At 39.0% G+C, this 22,638-nt stretch overlaps 1 protein-coding gene across 1 annotated transcript in view; it reads right to left on the bottom strand.

The window, feature by feature from the left end:
• The window catches only part of MGAT4A (alpha-1,3-mannosyl-glycoprotein 4-beta-N-acetylglucosaminyltransferase A), a 119,199-nt gene extending 99,341 nt beyond the window's left edge, over positions 1 to 19,858 (bottom strand). The window contains exons 1-2 of the mRNA XM_090281751.1: positions 19,779 to 19,858; positions 12,851 to 13,149 (exon numbers count right to left, since the gene is read on the bottom strand). Of these exons, the coding sequence (XP_090137877.1) occupies positions 12,851 to 12,944 (94 nt within the window). The 5' untranslated portion in view covers positions 12,945 to 13,149; positions 19,779 to 19,858. The remainder of the gene's footprint in view (positions 1 to 12,850; positions 13,150 to 19,778) is intronic.
• Positions 19,859 to 22,638: the final 2,780 nt, after the last annotated feature.

Below are 22,638 nucleotides of genomic sequence, written 5' to 3'. Positions count from 1 at the left end.
GTAATATGAAAAAGAGACATTTATTGAAGATATTGAAGATACAAAAAACACTGTGCACAGGACAATGATGCCTCAGTCTCCTTCAAAGCAGGCACCTTAGGACCTCACATAGTTTTCCCAGTTGCTATCATTAGCCCGCCCCCACCCATCACATTTTCCCAAATCTCATCTACAGTCTAAAATCTCTTCCCTTTCAAAGGTGATTTTAGTTTTTGGAAAAGCCAGAAGTCACAGGGCACCAAATCTGGGCTGTAGGAGAGCTGAGTCACCTGGGTGATTTGATGTTTCACCAAATACTCTGCACCAGACATGATACATGAACGGGCGTATTGTTGTGATGATTCTGCCAATTACCAGTTAGTTGCCCATAGCTGTGGACTTCTGAATTATCCGAATGATTTCTGTGGAGGAATGTTGTTTAAGCTTAATGCAAAATTTGATGAAGAGTCATTGCTCTACTGCCTCAGTCATTTTGAATGCGACAGCCACACAGCACATGTGCTCACACAATGGCGTCTACCATCCCCACTGACTAGTACAGTGAAGTCGTCATTGTTCACACACACAGATTCCAGTCCACTCTTCCTTGGCTGCCGGGTTACAGCGATATCAAGCAAACCATTCCCATATTAACAATAGCTGGACTTTTTCTGGACAGACCTCATATGACAAACCCACAGCTATCATCACAACAGTGAGAAGCTGAAAGCTTTTCCTCTAAGATGTGGAACAAGAAAAGATGCCCACTCTAGCCACTTTTATTCAACATAGTATTGGAAGTCCTAATACAACAATTAGTTCAGCAAAAGAAGAAATAAAAAGCAACCAAATCAAAAAGAAAAAAGTAAAACTGTCATTATTTGAGATGGCATGATCCTATATATAGAAAACCCTGACAACTCCACCAAAAAAAAGTTAGAATAAATGCATTCAGAAGAGTTGAAGGATATAAAAAATCAACATACAGAAATATCTGGCATTTCTATACACTAATAATGAATTATCAGGAAGAGAAATTAATAAAACAACCCCATTTATAGCCCTGGCAGGTGTGGCTCAGTGGATTGTGCAGTGCCTGCAAACCAAAATGTTGCCAGTTCAATCCCCAACCCAGGGCACATAGCTGGATTGTGGGCCAGGTTCCAGGTTGGGGACACATGAGAGGCAACCACACATTGATGTTTCTCTCCCTCTCTTTCTCCCTCCCTTCCCCTCTGTCTAAAAATAAATAAATAAAATCTTTTTTAAAAATTAAAATAATAAAACAATCCCATTTACAATTGCAACAAAAATAATAAAATACCAAAAAATACATTTAACCAAGGAGGTGAAAGATCAGCACACAGAAGACTGTAAGACACAATGAAAGAAATTTAAGAAGACACAAATAAATGGAAAGATATTCCATGCTAGTGGTTTATAAGAACAAATATTTTCAAAATGTCCATACCACCCAAAGCAATCTACAGATTCAGTACAATACTCAGCAAAATCCCAAAAGCATTTTTCACAGAATTAGGACAAATGCCTCTAAAATTTGTATGGAAACACAAAAGATCCCAAATGGCCAAATTAATCTTGAGAAAGAACAAAGCTGGAGTATCATGTCCCCTGTTACAAACTATATTACAAAGTTACAGTCTGGTACGGGCACAAAAACAAACACACCGACCAATGGAACAGAACAGCCCAGAAATAAACCCACACGTAGATGGACAATTAATTTACAACAAAGAAGCCAAGAGCAAACAATGGGGAAAGGAGAGTTTCTTCCATAACAAAAATATGTAAAGAATTCACACACAAAAAATAAATAAACCTAATTTAAAAATGGGCAGAGGATCAGAATAGACATTTTTCAAAAAAATGCATACAGATGACCAACAGGCACATGAAGAGATGTTCGACATCACTACCTATCAGGGAAATGCAAATGAAAACCATAATGAAGTATCACATCACACCTATGAGAATGGATATTAACAAAAAGACAAGAAATAACAAGTATTGGAGAGGATGTGGTAAAAATGTAAACTGGTGCAGCCACCAAAAATTAAAAGAATTATCATATGATATAACAATTTCATTTCTGGGTATTTATTAGATGAATATAAAAACACTAATGCGAAAAGATATGCAGTAGTCCCTGCCTATCTGTGGTTTCATTTTTCTTAGTTTTGATTAACTGCAGTCAAGTGCAGTTCAAAAATGGTAAATGGAAAATTCCAGAAATAAAAAAAATTCTTAAGTTTTCAATTGTGCACTGTTCTCAGTAGCATAATGAAACTTCACACTGTCTTGCTCTGTTCTACCTAAGGCATAAATCATTACTTTGTTCAGTATCTTCACGTTGTATATGTTACCTGTCTATTAGTCACTTAGGAGCCAGATTAGTTATCTGATGGACAGTGCTTTTGTTCAAGTGACCCTTATTTTATTTAATAACGGTCCCAAAGTGCAAGAGTAATAATGCTGGCAATTCGGATATGCCAAAGAGAAGCCCGAAGTAATTCTTTTATGTGAAAAGGCTGCTAAAAGCTACAGTAAGACTCTTCTACCTGTGATATTGTAAAGAAGGAAAAAGGAACTTGTGTTAGTTTTGCTGTCATATCTCAAACTTCAAAAGTTACGGCAAGAGTGTGTGGTAACGGCTTAGTTAAGGTGGAAAAGACATTAAATTTGTGGATGGAAGACATGAACAGAAAGTGTGTTCTGAGCGACAGCAAAGTGTTGCACCAGGAAGCACTGAGTGTATACAAAGACTTCAGCAAGGGACCCTGTGAAACAAATGACACCCAGCCATTTACTAATAAATCATCAGAAGGTCAAAAGTAACCTAATTCTACGTCACAATGCCTGTGTCATTCACCTCACTTCATCTCATCACCTAGGAATTTTCTCATCTTACATCATCACATTGAGAAGGGTGAATATAGTACAATAAGATTTTAAAAGAGACCACATTCACATAACTTTTGTTATAGTATACTGTTATAATTGTTCTAGCTTATTATTGTTGTTAATCTAATGTGCCTAATTTATAAATTAAACTTTATCATAGGTATGTATGTATTTTTTAAAAACATTCTATATATAGGGTTTGGTACTATTCACAGTCTCTGGCATTCACTGGAGGTCTTGGAACATATCCCCCATCTACTGTATGCACCCCAATGTTCACTCAGCAGTATTTACAATAGCCAAGAGATGAAAACAACCTAAGTGCCCATCAATGGATGAATGAATAAAGAAGATGTGGTATATATAAATAGAATACTACACAATTATAAAAAAGAAGGAAATCTTGACATTTGTGACAACATGGATGGACCTTGAGGGTATTATATTAAGTGAAATAAGTGAGACAGAGAAAGGCAGTTACCATATGATTTCACTTATATGTGGAATCTAAAAAAAACAAAACAAAGAAAGCAAAAACAAACTCACAGATACAGAGAACAGAATGGTAGCTATCAGAGGAGAAGGGGTTGGAATGGGCAAAATGGGTGGATGGAGTCGATTATATGGTGATGGACAGTAACTAGATTTATTGTGGCAACCAAATTATAATGTTGTATACCTAAAACTTATATAATGTTACATACCAATTTTACCTCAATAATAAAAAGACAGTGTGATACTAGCACAAGGAAGGTCAATGAAATAGAATTGTGAGTCTAAAAATAAACCCATAATCTATGATCAACTGATTTTCAACAAGAGTGCCAACACCATTCATTCAATGGGGAAAAAATCTTTTTAACAAATGGTGCTAGGACAACTGGAGAGCCACATGCAAAAGAATGAAGCTGAACCTTGACTTCCCACCACATACAAAAATTAACTTAAAATGAATCAAAGAACTAAACATACAAGAAAAAAACTATAAAAACCTCAATATACTCGACATCCTTAAAAACAACTATGACAACCTCCAAGGAAGTTACCAGCAGCTCCAAGAAAATTACAGGGAACTTGCAGAGAACTACACCAGCATAAAAAAAGACATAGAAACTGTTAACAAGAACCAGGAAGAATTGAAGAATTCAATCTCTGAACTGAAAAACACAGTAGAATCAGTCAAAAGCAGACTAAACGAAGCAGAGGATCAGATTAGTGAGTTAGAAGGTAATGTAGAGAAAAACTCCCAGACAATACAGCAAAATGAAAAAAGATTGAAAAAATATGAACAAGATGTAAGGGAATTACAGGATAGAACGAGAAGAAATAATATCAGGATCATCTGAATTAGAGAGGGAGAAGAAAAGGAGCATGGAATTGAAAAACTGATAGGAGAAATAGTGACAGAAAATTTTCCGAACCTGATGGGAGAAAAAGTTATACAAGTTCAGGAAGCACAGAGAGTTCCAATGAAGAGGAACCCCCAAAAACCCACTCCAAGGCACATCATAATTAAAATGGCAACATTCAAAGATAAAGAGAGAATCCTAAAAGCAGCAAGAGAAAAACAACAAATAACATACAAGGGAGCTCCGATAAGGCTATCAACTGATTTCTCAACAGAAACATTACAAGCCAGAAGGGAATGGTCAAAAATATTTCAAGCAATGAAAAACAAAGGCCTACAACCAAGAATACTCTACCCAGCAAGGCTCTCATTCAAAATAGAAGGTGAAATAAGGAGTTTCTCAGACAAAGGAAGACTAAAAGAATACATCTCCACCAAACCAGTATTGCAAGAGATGCTAAAGGGAGTGTTCTAAGAAAAAAGAAGAAAAAAAAAGAGAGAGGAGAGGAACAGAGGTACAAAGGGAAATGATTAAATACACATCAATAACAACCTTAAATGTAAATGGATTAAATGCTCCAATTAAAAGACATAGGGTAACAGAATGGATAAGAAAACAGGACCAACATATTTGCTGTCTACAAGAAACACACCTCAAAACAAAAGATTTACACAGACTGAAAGTAAAGGGATATAAAAAAATATTCCAAACAAACGGACATGAAAAAAAAGCCGGGGTAGCAGTCCTCATATCAGACAAAACGGATTTCAAATCAAGGGCAATAAAAAGAGACAAAGAAGGACATTTCATAATCCTTAAAGGAACAATCCATCAAGAAGATATGACATTGATAAACATATATGCACTCAACATAGGAGCACCCAAATACAGAAAGCAAGTACCAGAAGACCACAAGAAGGATATCAACAACAACACACTCATAGTAGGGGACTTCAACACTCCATTATCAACAATAGACAGATCATCAAAGCAAAGAAACACCAAGGATATACAGGCATTGAACAACACACTAAACCACATGGACCTAACTGATATATATAGAACTTTCCACCCCAAAGAAGCAAAATATACATTCTTTTCAAAGGCACATGGGACATTTTCAAAGATAGACCACATGACAGGACACAAAACAAGCCTCAACAAATTCAAGAAAATTGAAATCATATCAAGCATCTTTTCAGACCACAATGCCTTGAAACTAGAAATCAACCTCAGAGAAAAAAATCAAAGACACCCAAACTCATGGAGATTGAATAACACGCTATTAAATAATGAATGGATTAAAAATGACATCAAAAAAGAAATCAAGAAATTTCTAGAAACTAATGATAATGAGCACACAACAGCCCAAAACCTGTGGGACACAGCAAAAGCAGTCCCAAGAGGGAAGTTCATAGCAATACAGGCCTATCTGAAAAGGATAGAAGAATCTCAAATAAAAAACCTAACCATAAAGCTACAAGAACTAGAACAACAACAACAAACAAAGCCTAGGGCAAGAAGAAGGAATGAAATCATCAAGATCAGAGCAGAACTAAATGACATAGAGACTAAACAAACAATCCAAAAGATCAACAAAACTAGGAGCTGGTTCTTCGAAAAAATAAACAAAATCGACAAGCCTCTAGCCAGTCTAATCAAGAAAAAAAGAGAGAAGACCCAAATAAACAAAATCAGAAATGAAAGAGGAGAAATCACGACTGATACCACAGAAATACAAATGATAGTTAGAAATTACTACAGACAACTGTATGGCAAGAAATTTGACAATCTAGAAAAAATGGACAAATTTCTAGAAACATACAACCTTCCAAAAATGAATCAAGAAGAAGTGGAAAGTCTCAACAGACCAATAACAAAGAAGGAAACTGAAACAGTAATCAAAAATCTCCCTGCACACAAAAGCCCTGGACTGGATGGCTTCACAGGCGAATTCTACAAAACATTTAGGGAAGAACTAACTCCTATCCTCCTCAAACTGTTCCGAAAAATTCAAGAAGAGGGGAAAATCCCAAACTCTTTTCTATGAAGCCAGTATTATCCTAATCCCAACACCAGGTCAAGACACAACAAAGAAAGAAAACTACAGGCCAATATCACTGATGAACATAGATGCTAAAATCCTCAATAAAATATTGGCAAACAGGATCCAGCAATACATCAAAAAGATCATACATCATGATCAAGTGGGCTTCATTCCAGGGATGCAAGGATGGTTTAATATTCGCAAATCAATAAATATAATACATCACCTAAACAAAATGAAAGACAAAAATCACATGATCATATCAATAGATGCAGAAAAAGCATTTGATAAAGTACAACACCCATTTATGATGAAAACCCTCAGCAAAAAGGGAATAGAGGGAACATACCTTAACATAATTAAGGCTATATAGGAGAAGCCTGAGGCCAACATCATACTCAATGGACGAAAACTAAAAGCATTCCCCCTGAATTCAGGAACTAGACAAGGTTGTCCACTCTCTCCACTCTTATTCAACATAGTGTTGGAAGTCCTAGCCACAGCAATCAGACAAGAAAAAGAAATAAAAGGCATCCAAATTGGGAAAGAAGAAGTAAAACTATCATTATATGCAGATAACATGATAGTATACCTAGAAAATCCTATAAACTCCACTAAAAGACTACTCGATATAATAAGTGAATTTGGCAAAATAGCAGGGTGCAAAATAAATATACAGAAATCTAAGGCATTTCTATACACCAACAATAAAATATCAGAGACAGAGACAAAAAAGAAAATACCATTTACTATAGCAACAAGAAAAATAAAGTACCTAGGAGTAAACTTAACCAAAGAGATAAAAGACTTGTACTCTGAAAATCACATAACATTGAAGAAAGAAATCAGGGAAGATACAAATAAATGGAAGCAAATAACATGTTCTTGGATGGGAAGAATCAACATCATCAAAATGGCCATACTACCCAAAGCAATTTACAGATTCAATGCAATCCCTATTAAAATACCAATGACATATTTCACAGACCTAGAACAAATACTCCATAAATTCATATGGAACCAAAAAAGACCCCGAATAGCAAAAGCAATCTTGAGACAGAAGAACACAGCAGGAGGCATCACAACACCAGATATCAAACTATACTACAGAGCCACTGTGATCAAAACAGTCTGGTACTGGCATAAGAACAGACATAGATCAGTGGAACAGAATAGAGAGTCCAGAAATAAACCCAGGCCTCTATGGTCAACTAATATTTGATAAAGGAGGAAGGAACATAAAATTGAGTGAGAAGAGCCTCTTTAACAAATGGTGCTGGGAGAACTGGATAGGGACCTGCAAAAAAATGAAACTAGACCACCAACTTACACCACACACGAGAATAAACTCAAGATGGATCAAAGACTTAAATGTAAGGCATGACACCATAAAAGTCCTAGAGGAAAACATAGGCAAGAAAATATCAGATATCTCACATAACAATTTCTTCACGGATACATCTCCTAAAGCAAGAGAAATAAAGGAAAAAATAAATGGGATTATATCAAACTAAAGAGTTTCTGCTCAGCAAAAGAAAACATCAGCAAGATGAAAAGGAAACCAACCATATGGGAAAACATATTTGCCAATGACATCACAGACAAGGGACTGATTTCCAAAATATATAAAGAGCTTATACGACTCAACATCAAGAAAACAAACAACCCAATTAAAAAATGGGCAAAGGACCTGAACAAACACTTCTTTGAAGAGGACATACAGAAGGTCCATAGACACATGAAAAAATGCTCAACATCATTAGCCATCAGGGAGATGCAAATAAAAACCACAATGAGATACCATTTTACACCAGTCAGAATGGCCATCATCAACAAATCAACAAACAACAAGTGCTGGCGAGGATGTGGAGAAATGGGAACCCTACTGCACTGTTGGTGGGAATGCAGACTGGTGCAGCCACTATGGAAAACAGTATGGAATTACATCAAAAGATTAAAAATGGAACTGCCTTTTGAACCAGCGACTCCACTACTAGGATTATACCCGAAGAATCTTGAAACACCAATTCAAAAGAACTTATGCACCCCTATGTTCATTGCAGCCCTGTTTACAATAGCCAAGTGCTGGAAACAACGTAAGTGCCCATCTGTAGATGAATGGATCAAAAAACTGTGGTACATTTACACAATGGAATACTATGCAGCAGAAAGAAAGAAGGAACTCCTGCCATTTGCGACAACATGGATGGAACTAGAGAGAATTATGCTTAGTGAAATAAGCCAGGCAAAGAAAGAAAAATACCATATGATATCATCTAATACAGGAAACTAAAGAACAATACAAACAAAGGAACTAAATAGAACAAAGAGCAGAATAGCAGTCAATAGGTGGGAGGGGAGAGGGAGAGAAGGGGGATAAGTAAGGGAAGGGTTTAGTCAAAGAACCTGTATAAATGACTCATGGACATGGACAACGGGGAGGGATATGATTGTGGGAGAGGGGGTGAGTTGGGTGGGGGAGAGAAATGGGGGAAAATGGGACAACTGTAATTGAAAAACCAAAAATAAAATAAAAAAAAGAAAAGCAAGGACTTACAACCTAGATTACTCTATCCAGCAAAACTATGATGTAGAATGGAAGGGCAGATGAAGTGCTTCCCAGACAAGGTAAAGCTAAAGGAGTTCATCACCAAGCCATTATCATATGAAATGTTAAAGGGACTTATTTGAGAAAAAGAAGGTTAAAACTATGAACATTTAAATGATAACAAACTCATAAGTATCAACAACTGAATCTTAAAAATAAAAATAAAATCCAACTAAGCAAACCAGAATAGGAACAGAATCATAGGTATGGGTATCATTTGGAGGGTTATCAACTGGGAGGGGGAAGGGGGAGAAATGAGGAAATGGTGCAGGGACTAAGAAGCATAATTGGTTGGTACAAAATAGATAGGGGGAAGTTAAGAATAATATAGAAAAGGGTGAAGCCAAATAACTTATATGCACAACCCATGGGCAAGAACTAAGGGGGGTGGAATTGCTGGAGGGAAGGCGGGTACTGGGCAGAGAGGAGCAAAGGGAAAAGAAATCGAGACAACTGTAACAACATAATAAAATATACTTTTTAAAAAACTAAACAAAAAAAAAATAGGCAAAGGATCTGAATAGACATTTTTCCAGGGAAATTATACAAATTGCTAATAAGTACATAAAAAGATCTAGACATCCTTAGTCATCCAGTAAATCAAAACCATAATGAAATACTACTTCACAATCACTAGGATAGTAGCATCAAAAAGTCAGATAACAACTGTTGTCAACAATGTAAAGAAATCAAAACTCTGATACCCTGCTGAAGGGAATCAACAATGACCCAGTTGCTCTGGAAAACAGTCTGGCAGCTCATCAAGTGATTAAATGTAAAGTTATGATATTCCACTCCTAGGTTAAAATACCCAATAACAATGAAAGCATATGTCCACACAGAAACATGTACATGAATGTTAAATGTCCCCACAGACAAGGATCCACAACTGTTTGCTCAGTCTTGTCCAGTTTCTGGATTGTGCCTGACTGAAGTAGGAGGTTCATTAGGGGCCCTACCCCCACCAAGAAAGACATGTAATTACTCCTGTTCCACTTCATAACACCTGCTTTCAACTTTCTCAATCTGTTCATGCCACATACTTGAAATTTTGCTCATTTTTATATGGGAATCCTATATACTCTGGAACTAATACCCTGGTCCAAACTCCAGTTTGCCTGGCTGGGTTCCTAACATCCTCCTCAATTTATATCAATCCCATGGTGCTCATGTATTTTTCTAAGTGGTAAATGAAGACCTATGACAAACTAGATATACTCCTCAAAACTGCACTGTGATTACCAGCTAAAACTTGAAACAGTCTAGGAATCTTCCGTGCCAATCACAATGAGCATCTCATAATCCCAAAGCACAAATAAATACCTTATACTCTTTCAGAACTCCATGTTTGCACATGCAGCTCCCTCTACCTTATATGCCCACTGTTTCCTAATCTACCTCAATGGTCTTCACATTTACTCATCCTCTGTGAAGTGCCTCAAAAATCAGTAGCCTCTGTCTCTGCACTTCTGGTCAACAGACCAATAGCTAAGAGTATCATCTCTGGAAGCAGCATCCCTGAGTTTAAAACTTCACTCTACCACTTAAAGTATGACCTTAGCAAGTTTCTCAACCACTATGTGTTGGTTTCTCACCTATAGAAAGGAGGTAATAATGCATCCCAAGTTTGTTAGGAAGGTTAAATGAGAGAATGCACAACATGTAATGTGCATATAACAGTACAAGCCCAGCACTGTTACTACTTCTATCTCCAAACTGATGGTATCATATGTGTTTACAGGCATCTTCCCCTACCGGCCCCTTAGCTTCTCAACGGTGTGAAGTTTCTTATTTCTTCTCATATTCATAGCATATAATATAGTGCTAGGCACAGGATAGGTATATAAAAGGTACCAAGGAAAGAATGAAAAATAAAAACTATTAATCCAGCAATGTAAAGATTATGAAAACCTTGTTTTCAATACAAAAATCAGAGCACACAGTTAATGGATATACTGGAATATGTGAAATCAGGTCTGCTCTGAAAAACCCAAGTTGTTTGACTGCCAGAACAATCTTGAAAGAATACAACGCTCAGCAGTTACGGTGATTACATAAACGATAGCATTACAACAGGGGATTTTATATAACTATAACAGGTCTCTGTTGATACCTGAAAGAGTCTGGACAAAAGACTAAGCAGAAAAACAGAATAAATTTTTGTGTTTGTGTGTCTAAAGCACATGATGAAAGGATCTTACATTTTTTAAAATTAATTTTGATTCTAAAGACAGTTTAATACAAAAAAATGATTATAACACCTTTACATAAGAAACAAGATCAGTGGACCAGATATTCCAAAACTTCTAATCCCTTAAATAAGACACAGTGAGAAGAGTCAAGTTTCTCCATTATTATAACTCTCCAAATAGGTAAGTCTCCTGATTTAAAAAAAAAAAAAAAAAAATATATAGATATATATATATATACATATGGTTAACTCCCTTACTTCTTAAGTAGACTTTTAAGGCCAGTCATCTGTTTTGTTCATACCAGGAACAGTCAATAGCTTTTAAATTAATCATTCAAAGTTCTCCCTACATAGATCTTCTTCCTCTGGTACAATTAAAAAATAAAATCTAAAATTTAGCATAAATTTGTCCACAAAGAAGAAAGGTCTTTAACAAATTTTTTATTCATTTTTCTCCTAAGAGTTCTCAAATTAGAACCCAACATAAAAAAAAAGAAAAAAATACTATACTTGCTCAGAGTAGAGAGCACGTTTTTCACTTATACCAGCTTATTTTATACATATATGTGTGTATCTATATATATACTCACAGAGATATATCACCATCTAAATACACATATCTATATAAACACATCAGAGAAAAATTAGGTCATGAATCCATCTTTTCAGTTATCTTTCTACAAATCAATAAAATAATGTCAGTGATGGCATCATCAAATAAGCAGGTTATGACGACTACTTTAAGTAGACTCTTAACAAATCAAATATGCCCTTATCTCAACACCTCCATCCTTCTTACCATCAACATTCCTTAGATTATTATAAGGAAAGGAGACAGGTAAAAAGCATGAATAGGAATTTACTCCAAATAGTTTCTCTTCAAATAAAAGCCAAAAAATATATATCCTTGAATACAGTGCCAATCACTAAACAGATAGCCATCCTTAAAAACATAGTTTAAGGCCCTGACTGCTGTGGCTCAGTGGACTGAGTGTCAGCCTGTGAGCCAAGCATCGCTGGTTCGATTCCCAATCAGGGCACATAACTAGGTTGCACGTCAGGTCCCCAGTTGGGGGCACAAGTAAGAGGCAACCACACAATGAAGTTTCTCTCCCTCTCTTTCTCCTTTCCACTCTCTCTATAAAGAATAAGTAAATAAATAAAATTGTAAAAAAACAAAAAATATTCAACAGTCTAACATAGATAATTTAAAGAAATTTTTTAATTTTTCTAATCAGAATTTCTCATCTACTTCATAAATACTTTTGTCTAAAGAGCAATCTGTCAACTCATGCAGTTTAAATCATTAACCACACAGCACCAAATCATTAGTATAATCAGCATGTAAATTTCATGAAGTCGCCAATTGGGTCCTTTTGGGCGTTTTGTACAACATCCAGTACAAGGATGCTTATTAAACATTTATGATGTTTAATAATAAAGTGCCAAAACAGAAGTCATGATTATGCAGCTTGGCTGTCATGTATAACATAAACCACTGTTCAGCATTTGTTTCTCCAAATGCAATTATGAGAAACCAAAAATAAAACAAACTCTGTTCAAATTAAAAATTCTCTGTCTCCTCTGTCCAAGAATATTGTTTCATTTTTATGTCAGAAAGAAACTGCTAGACCACCAGCAGACAGCATGCAACATGCAGACCGTTGGGGTATTTAACCCAAGCATTTATTCACCATTAACAAAGCATCCAGTCTGGTATATTTCATGCACATCTTCAGAGATATTTTCCTTACCTTTCCCATTTTGCCATGTAGTATACCAAGATAAAGTAAGGAACGAAGTGATAAATGCTAAAACGGTGGCTACAGTTCCATTTCGGAGCCTCATCTCATTTCACCATCACACTGGTTCATATATTTACGAAGTCAACTGAATCCAGTAGTCCTGGCTCTAAGCCAATGAAAACAATCAATAAAAGAGGTTCTTTTCAGATGCTCTGCAGAGTAAGTCTGACAGTAACACCAGTCAAAACTGCTATTCAGAATCGTCCTCACAGTCTTCATAGGTTGATGTCTCAGGCTTTCTTCCTATCCTAGAGGAAAGCAAAAAGAAAAACTTGTTCAGTAATGCAAAATATTGGTTTCTTCATTTATTAGTCACCATTACAAACAGATTTTCGGAAGGGCCAAACTGTGTCTATGAAGATTATTCCCACCTCTAAACCACTCATTTAATATACTAGGATTATAGGCTTCTTCTCCTCAGGGGGAGAAAACATCAAAGTACATATATTCCCTCCTCGTTTGTTTGGTTTTGTCAGTGAAAAGAAAGTTATGATTATGTATTTAAGGAGGGAAGTTGTAGGGCACATTAAACATATAAGCCAGATTCCAAGCTGAGAACTCTAATGATCACACAATGGTTCCTGAGTAACATTATCCTCACTCTCCTCAGCTTTCCTATACACAGTAATAGTTAATGTTTTCTTAAAATTTTAATAAAACTGATGACTACAACGTACAAGGGTAAAAAAGTCTGAGTCCTGGATCTAGCTCCATCATTACTTACATGACAAGGTATGTCACTTAGCTAGGCCTTATCTTTTCATTCATAAAATATGATAACAACCTGTCCTGGATCCTCTTCCACATGTTACCATAAATCATTAAAAAGTTAGTTATTATTCCTATTTATCAACATCAGAATAACTGTAGTGTTTCCATGATTAACCTACTCCCAGGCTATAAATCGGGAAGGTTTGGGCATTTTAAAAATGCAGTTATCTGACACAGGAGACTTCTGGCCAATATGGAGGCCTAGACGGACATACTCCGTCTCCCTCCACAAGTAAGAAGGAATACAACCACCGCAAAACCAGAAATAACCAGAAGTTCCAGAAAATAAACAGAAGTCCAACGTATGAAGTTATAAAGAGGTGGTGCTCGTCTGGACAGGTAGGAGGGGTAAAGTCGGGGAGGAGAGGTCAAGCCGTGCTGGCGGCGGCAGCAGTGGCGACAGCGGCGGGAGGGCGGTGAGCACAGACACCCGTATTTATAGAGGGAGGTGAGAAGTGCCTGGGGAGCACTCCCCGGCTGCAGACCAGACCTGTCACCTTGCGATTCCAATGCTGGGGAAGGCAGACCCCCATTGCCTTGGACTGTGAGGCCCAGAGGGGGTGGGGCTGGAGGAGGAGGCTCCCAGTCTCTCAGTGGAGAGTGAATGGCAGGACTCCATCTTGGACCCCCACCCCCACAGAAAACACCACAGTGTGGTGAGAAGAGTCGCCCTACTGTGATCAGTGCATGGGGCTCCACCCGCTATAGCATAGGAGGTGTGAGAGCCCCGCCCGGGAAGCAAAGGCAACCACAAAACTGTCAGGATGGCACAGATCATAATAGAGATCCTGGTGATGCAGTTGACCAGACAGCAACTATCTGATCTAATGAAGCAGCAGATCGGAAATCCTTCTGAGGCACAGTTCAGAGCTTTGGTTATAAGAATGCTTACAGACCTACCAGCAGATCTTTAACAAGACAGGGAAGGAATGAAGGCTAGTCCTGCTGAAATGAACAAAAACACATACGAACTACTGGTAAGGGGAAGAAAACCAGGGATCAAATCGACAAATCGGAACATAGGGAAGGAACAAACAGTCAACCAGTGCAGAAAGAGGAAACAAAAAGTGAGGAAAATGAGGAGAGCCTCAGAAACCTATGGGACAGCTATAAGCGGGCCAACATCCGAATCATAGGGTTGCCAGAAAGTGAAGAAGAACTAGGAATAGAAAAACTATGTGAAAAAATAATGAAGCAGAACTTCCCGAACTTGGGGAAGGAAATAGACTTAGAGGTCCAAGAAGCATAGAGAGTTCCAGATAAACTGGACCCAGGGAGAACCACACCAAGACACATTATAATCAAAATGTCAAAAATTAAGGATAAAGAGAGAATCTTAAAAGCAGCAAGAGAGAAGAAGAGAATTACGTACAAAGGGGTTCCAATAAGACTATCAGCTGATTTCTCAAAAGGAACTCTGCAGGCCAAGAAGGGACTGGCAAGAAATATTCAAAGTAATAAAAACCTACAACCACGACTACTCTAACCAGCGAAGCTGTCATTCATAATAGAAGGGCAGAGAAAGTGCTTCCAGGACAAAGTAAAACTGAAGGAGTTCATCAGATCCAAACCACTGCTGTATGAAATGTTAAAGGGACTTGTTTAGGAGAAAGAGGATCAAAACTATGAACATTAAAATAAAAACTGTATCACAACAACCAACAACAGAAGCTGGGGAACCAAAATAGAGGCAAACTAAGTAGGCAATGAGAGTGGGAAAAGAACTATAGGTATGGGGAACCTTCTGGAGGGAGATCAGCAGGGAGGGGAAAGTGGGAAAGAAAGGGAGATGGTACAGGAATTAAGAAGCATAGTAGGAGAGAGTGGAGTAGGCAGGAAGATGTTGAGAAGAACTATATGCATAACCAAGGGGCATGGACTAAGCGGGGGACAACTGGAGGGAGGGGTGTCACTGGGTGGAGGGGAACAAAGGGAAAAGAAATTGGGACAATTTTAACAGCATAATCAATAAAGCATATTTAAAAAATAAATAAAAATAAAAATGCAGTTATCCAACCAAAATACTGTATGACTGAGGACCTACCACTTATTACCACCCATCTAATAAAACTATTGGAAAAAATGGAATGAAATGCAGTCCTCAAAAATAGTTGAGCATACTTGCCTAGCACATAATAGGTCTTCAATAAATGCTAACTGTATTCAAAATAAAACCAAACAAGAAAACTACAGTCAGCCACTGGTTCAATCCACTTTATGCAAAGCTAGCTTCATTCCCAGGGGGCATGTCAAGCACTGAGATGTGCATTGATTCCTGGCAGCCTCAAGGGGATCACAAGATGCACTTCACAATATACTAAATTACACTCTACCAAGCCCAAGGGATAATTCCCTCAGTAGAAGAACATGGCTGATTAAAGCAGCCATTTGTAGGCAATTCTGAAACTACCATCTCAGCTACTTCATAAAACTGAACATTACTAGAAATCTCTACTAGTGAAGAAAGATCACTAAAGCATAGTATTAGTAATAATAATGATAGACACTACAACTCATTGAGTATTTCCTATGTGTTGGGTCTATTATATATGTATTTATTTATTTATTTAATCTTTATTGTATTTTCTTCCATTACCATTTAGTCCCCCATACCTTCCTCCCCCTAGCAATTATCACACTGTTGTATATGTTTTAAATCTTCACAAAATCCTGAGGCAGGCATTATGAACCCTATTTTACACACAAGAAAATGAACCCAAAGAGAACCCTAATTTGTATGACTCCGAAGTCTAAACTCTTACCTACCATGCCCTTTGCCTCTCAAACTCAGCTAACTGCACGGAGGCAGGGAGACAGGTGCCAGAGATACTCCCAAGTCTCAGGTTACATGAAGGATGTTCATAAGGTGTTAAGTTTACCCAACAGTTTAAGAGTGAATTTTAAATTCTTTTACATTCCATAACAAACATGGATCTATTATGAAATAAGCTGCAAAATTCATAAGAAATCTCAAAGTTTAAACTTAAAACCTTGAACTAATTTCTCTCCCTGTAGCCTTTGGTTAAGCTCCCCTCCCTATAATACCTGTGCACACACACCCTCAAGCGTACCTTTTAATCCTCCTTGGCCTGCTCTAACTGTGGTATAAGATTCTAGAAGCACAGAACTCCCCACACTCCACTTCCATGCTTACCTCTACTATCTGAAAACAAGTAACTCGAAAGGTATTCTCACTTATAAGTTATCACTGTTTTGTAAACCCCAAGTTATTCACCTTCTACAGTTAAGACAAGTTAATATCAAATATGCCCATGTCTACTGTTCAAAATTTAAAATCTTCATGGTGAAATTCTGTAATTTCAACTAAATTCCATAAAGTGACTAATAATTTTATCTTATATCACTAAGCACCCAATAATGAGTTCGAGTTATAAACAGAGAAGTGATAAATCAGTGAATTATATAACTTGGAATTTTAACCCTAGTGTGACATTATACTGGGTTGGCCAAAAAGTCTTTACATTATTTTCTGTAGGATGGCTCTAGTAGCACTTAGTTGTCTTTAATAATTTTGTTAGATTGTATTGTGACAGCTGTCATATCAGCATGCATTTTTTAAAAACTTATCAAAATTGGTGAATTTTTGTGCAGCTATTTTAATATTGAAGATGGAAGAAGACACGCAACATTTTCAGCATATTATGTTTTATTTCAAGAAAGGTAAAAACACAACTGAAATGCAAAAAAAAAAAAGATTTGTGCAGTGTATGGAGAAGGTGCTGTGACTGATCAAATATGTCAAAAGGGGTTTGCGACATTTCTTGGTACTATTGACATTTTGGCCAAATAATTCTTTGCTGTGGGGCTGTCTTATGCATTGGAAGATGTATAGCAGCATCCCTGGCCTATACCCACTAAAAGCCAATACTGGGAGACAGCCGACATACCCAAATCAATAAAGTTACTGGTAAAAATGAAAAATGTGTCTTTAATTTTAAGAAAAAAACTAAACGGATTTTTTGGCCAACCCAATATAAAAATATGTGTAACTTTCTTTTGCTATATACTGAGCCCTACCTAACTTCAGGAAGAATTTTGTCCTAGTAAAAGATCTAAAAGTATCCAAGTTAGAGTAAACATTCAATTAATAACCATAGGGAAATAGAGAAACGGAGAATCATAAAATTAAGGCTATCTTAAAATACAGTTTTATTAAATATAAGTAAAGCCTATATGACAAAATTCAGTGTAAATGAATACAGACCATTAAAAGTGAATGAATTCTAAAAGCAAAGTAGACTACAGATACACTATTGAAAAACATGAGATATTAAACAGTGGAAGTTACTAAGGCCTGGTTTAAAGAAGGTATTGTACTTATGAATTCTGCTAACAAATAAGATCTTAAATTCTGCAAGAGAACTACAACAGCACTTTACTTAGGAAGAATGTAGCCATACATTTTAAATCCCAGTTTCCAAACTAATGAAGTTTAACTGTACAGTACAAGTGAAGGCTCTGGACAAGAGCTAAATTAATGATCTCTGTGCTCTTAAACCAGGAGAAGCAACTGCTAGGATGGACAACCAAAAGCCCTCTGGATTGATTGTCAAATAAGAGATAAAGTGACCCATATTTTAAAGTGTCCACATTCACAAAAATTTTATTCTGAGACTATCACTTTACACATTTGAATCTTTAACAACAAAAAAGGTAACAGCTAAAATTACCAGTCATTTTCTCCATCCTGACAAAGATAAATGGAACTTTCGACTCTAGATCTCAGAATGAGAAAAATCTGAGTTGTTAACAGATTTTTAAGGGCTGCAGTCCTATATTTTATTATTAGATAATAAATTATTTTAAAGTGTTCTCTGGACAATTCAATGTGTTCCACTGCTAAGAACACTTCTGCTGAACATTTGACAAATTCCCTAACTACCATCCTACAGACAGGCACAAGCATGAAATACCAGATATAAACTCTATAACTTTATACACCGCAATCATTCACTTATTTTACATTAATAAAAGGATTAATATTTTTACTTAATATAGCTTACATAATTTCATCTCCAGTTCTGGATTTACACGTGTGAGTAAAGAAACCGATGCTATGATACCCTGTTAGTAAACTATTTTTAAAAATAATCAGAAAAGGAAACATAAAACACAAAACGCACATCATTTGATTCTAAATTTAGGTTCTAAAGTCAAACAAGCAACGTCATTATCTTGTATCAGAATTCGTCCGATAGCAAAAGCACAACAGCAAAATATATGGAAAGCATTAAACACATATTGTGCCTCCTCGTATTTTGCAATTTGGATTGTAAGCAATGAACGGGCTCCAGAGCACACACGCTGCAAGAAATAAAAGCGAGCGCGCGAGGGGTATGACTGCCAGCTCATAAAACACGCCTTTGAGATATCACCTGGCACACAGTGGAATCACTGGGACCCAACCAAAGGGTCCCACGTGCAGTTTCCTCCTCCAGTGGTGGGGGAATGGGCTACTCTTTGACACCACGCGATCACCAGGTCTTCAGTTTGTAGGAAAATTCGCTACGACGGCTGCACGCCTCCTCACCAAGGCGGGAGCAGCCCCTACCTCTGGGCCCGGGACGGCCTCGTCCCCACCCCACCTGCCCTGCGGCCCCGTAGAAACGCCGAGCACGGGCCCTCGGGCCGCCCTGTTCCGTCCGCGGACAACTCTCACTCCCCCACTGCACCCCCAAACCCACTCTCCTCCACTTTGCCCCGAAGTCGACCAGCACCGCCGCGCTGGGCAGCGCCGGGGACGCACCCAAGAGCCCGGCCGGCCACCGGAGAGCGCGCGGCACCAGGGGGCCGCGGCGTCAGCGGCACTAGGCTTGACAGAGCGACTAGGACACATGGCCCACGCCCGGCGGCCCAGCCCGCGCCACAGCTGGCCCCGCAGCAGCCCACTCGCAGCTCCCGCTCGGGCCGCGGCGCGGGCGGCTCCGTTACCAGCAGGTGTATCTCCGGCTACCCTGCGCCTGAGAGCCCCGCACCCGGCGCCGCCCTTCAGCCCCGCGCCTCTCGGCATAGCGCCCTGCGCCGCCACCTCCAGGACGCCCGCGTCCCGCGATCGCCGCGAGCCCCTCACTCTCGTTCGTCTTACCACATCCGCTGCCCAGGCTACTGTGACCGCCCCTGCTCCTGCTCCTGTTGCCGCTGTTGCTCTTCTGGGCGCCGCCGCTGCCGCCGCCGCCGCCGCCGGGCGCCCCGCCTCCCCGCCGAGACTCCGCCCCGCCGCTGGAGCGCCAGCAGCCCCGCCTGGGACCCCGCCAGCCATTGGCCGCCGGGGCTACGCGCAGACCACTGGGCGCCCCCACGCGGCCGAGCCACTCGCATCAGTGGCCCATCCGGCTGTCATTTAAGGGCGCGGTCTCGCAGCCTATATAATTCTCGTGAGATTTACATTTCTTCGCCCCCCTTTCTTTTAATGTCGCGGCGGGGTCTGGAGTGTCGTTTTCTTTTCTGGCCCTGGACAGACATTGAGAGTTTAGCCTCTCCCTGACGCCCCACCGTCCCGCCGCCACATCTGGGTTTAATCCTCCCCGGCGTGTGCAGAGACAGCCTAGACGGCCAACAAAAGGCCCCGGAAACCCTCGGCCTCCCCCTCGGTGCACAACCTGGTCACTCCGGGCTACCCCAGTCCGGTCCCTTCCCGCAACCGCGGGTCCCCCACCCCGGTCGTCCTGGGTGGTTAGCGGTCCTGGTGACAGGTCCGGGGGTGGATCCTGCCCTAATCCAACAATAGCTTACGAGGGCCGCTGTTCTAGGCACCTCACTGACTGTCTCTGATTGTCTCGGTATCTCCAGCCACAGACATTGTTATCCCCAATTTACAGATGAGGAGACGGGTACCCAGGGAGACGGACTGGCTTAAGCAACTAGGAACAAGAACTATAACTACAATTTAAATGGGGATCGTTTGGGTGCTAAAGCCTGTGACTTTTCTACTACATCAAGCGGTTCTGCCCCTTTTCCTGAGCCCTATGTCTTTAATCTATTACCGTTTCCTAAGGTTTGAGATTAACTTCTGAACCAAATAGATAATGATCTATAAAAAGCCTGAGTGGTCTGCCCATAGTAGCCACATGTATTGACTTGCGTTAATAAATTCAATTTTTAAAAGTTTTTTAAAATAGTAACTACCATTGAGCACATCTTTTTTCGATATTTACCATATACCTGGCAAGATGCTAAGATTTCAACTGTGTTATCACATTTAATCCCCACTTTTCATGAGAAAACTGGAGCTCAGAGAGTTTGCCCAAGGTCACACAGCTGGTGTTAGATCTCGATTCAAACACCAGAGATGTGTTAGTTTAACCACTATAATAATCCTTATAACCACCTTGCAAGTTAATATTTACAGGAAATCAGGAGCTCAAGATCAAGAAAGCATCCTTGCTCCTGCCAAGCCACCAAAGTAATAAATAGGTTCTTTTTAGAAAATAGTGATTCAAAGATTCAAAACTTAAAATACAACGATCAATCAGAATGTCTTTTTCTCCAGCAAAATTCCTTTATTTTTGTCTCAAGATAAAAATAATTAATGATCAACTATGATACACATGGATTTCTCAGCTCTCCCATGGTGAGTTCTTTCTTCATGACTGTCAAACTGTTTTAAAGGTCCAGGAAGAGATACATGATTCCTCTTCTTCTGTGATTCCCCTCTGATTTAGGGGAGCACACAAAAAGAGGTTTATCCACTATTCAGTACCATAAACACGACTTAGGCATCACAGCTGTGACATTGAATGACAACTTTTCTGTCTGCTTTGAGAGCCTGAGACTCAGATTTCCTGTATTCTGTGACAAAGACATTTTCTAGTAGCAAGCTGGCAACAGATTTCATGATTACAATTTTATTGTAAGCAATAAAGACTGAAACCATTCCAGGATATAAACTTTGATCCATTGTTTAATATATCTTGCCTAAAATATCTCTTAACAAATGGACAGTTCTACACCGTCTCATACAGTGTTCTTAATACAGACAAGCTAACTCCTTCTTGCAGGTGAAGAAAGCACTGCCATTCGACAATGATGGAGAAAGCCACCAAGCCACATCCACAGGATTGGCCAAAGACCCAATAGCACAGGTAGCTACTATCCCTATTTTACAGAGGAAGAAACTGAGGCCCTGAGTTTTAATTTTGCAGATACAAATAGTAATTTAGGTAGCTAGTAAATGATGCAACCGGAATTCAAATCCACCATACTACCTCTCTGTTCCCACCTTCAGCAACTGATAAACTTCTGTTGAGTGGATGAATATTAGAACACGATGTCTATCCAGAAGGCATCCACCATGTAATATGAAAAATAGAGATATTTATTGAAGAAGATATAAGATATAAGAAACATTGTACACAGCACAATGTTGCCTCAGTCACCTTCAAAGTGGCACCGTGGGACCTCCCACAGTTCTCCCAATTGCTATCAGCTGCTCATCATATTCTCCTGAATCTCATTGATGGTCACAAATATCTTCCCTTTCAAAGGTGATTTTAGTTTTGGGGAAAGCCAGAAGTCACAGGACACCAAATCTGGGCTATAGGAGAGATGAGTCACCTGGGTGATTTGCTGTTTTGCGAAAAACTCTGCACCAGACGTAATGCATGGACAGGCATATTGTCATGATGAATCTGCCAAACACCAGTTGGCCATAGCTGTGACCTTGTGAATCATCTGAATAGTTTCTGTGGAGGAATGTTCAAGCTTAACGCAAAATTCGATGCAGAGTCATTGCTCTACTCCCTCAGTCATTTTGAATGCGACAGCCACACAGCACATGTGCTCACTCAGTGGTGTCTACTCCCCTCATCACTGACTAGTACAGTGAAGGCGTCATTCCAGTCCACTCTCCTTGGCTGCCAAGTTACATTGATGTCAGGCAAACTGTTCTCGTTATATCTACAGTGGTTGGACTTTTTCTGGACAGACCTCATATATATGTTTCTCTC

This window comes from Furipterus horrens, unplaced genomic scaffold (genome assembly GCF_987537825.1).
Source record: "Furipterus horrens unplaced genomic scaffold, mFurHor1.1.pri manual_scaffold_6, whole genome shotgun sequence".
NCBI lineage: Eukaryota > Metazoa > Chordata > Mammalia > Chiroptera > Furipteridae > Furipterus > Furipterus horrens.
Note: the sequence above shows the minus strand (reverse complement) of the source record. Positions and strands in the feature narration are given on the sequence as shown.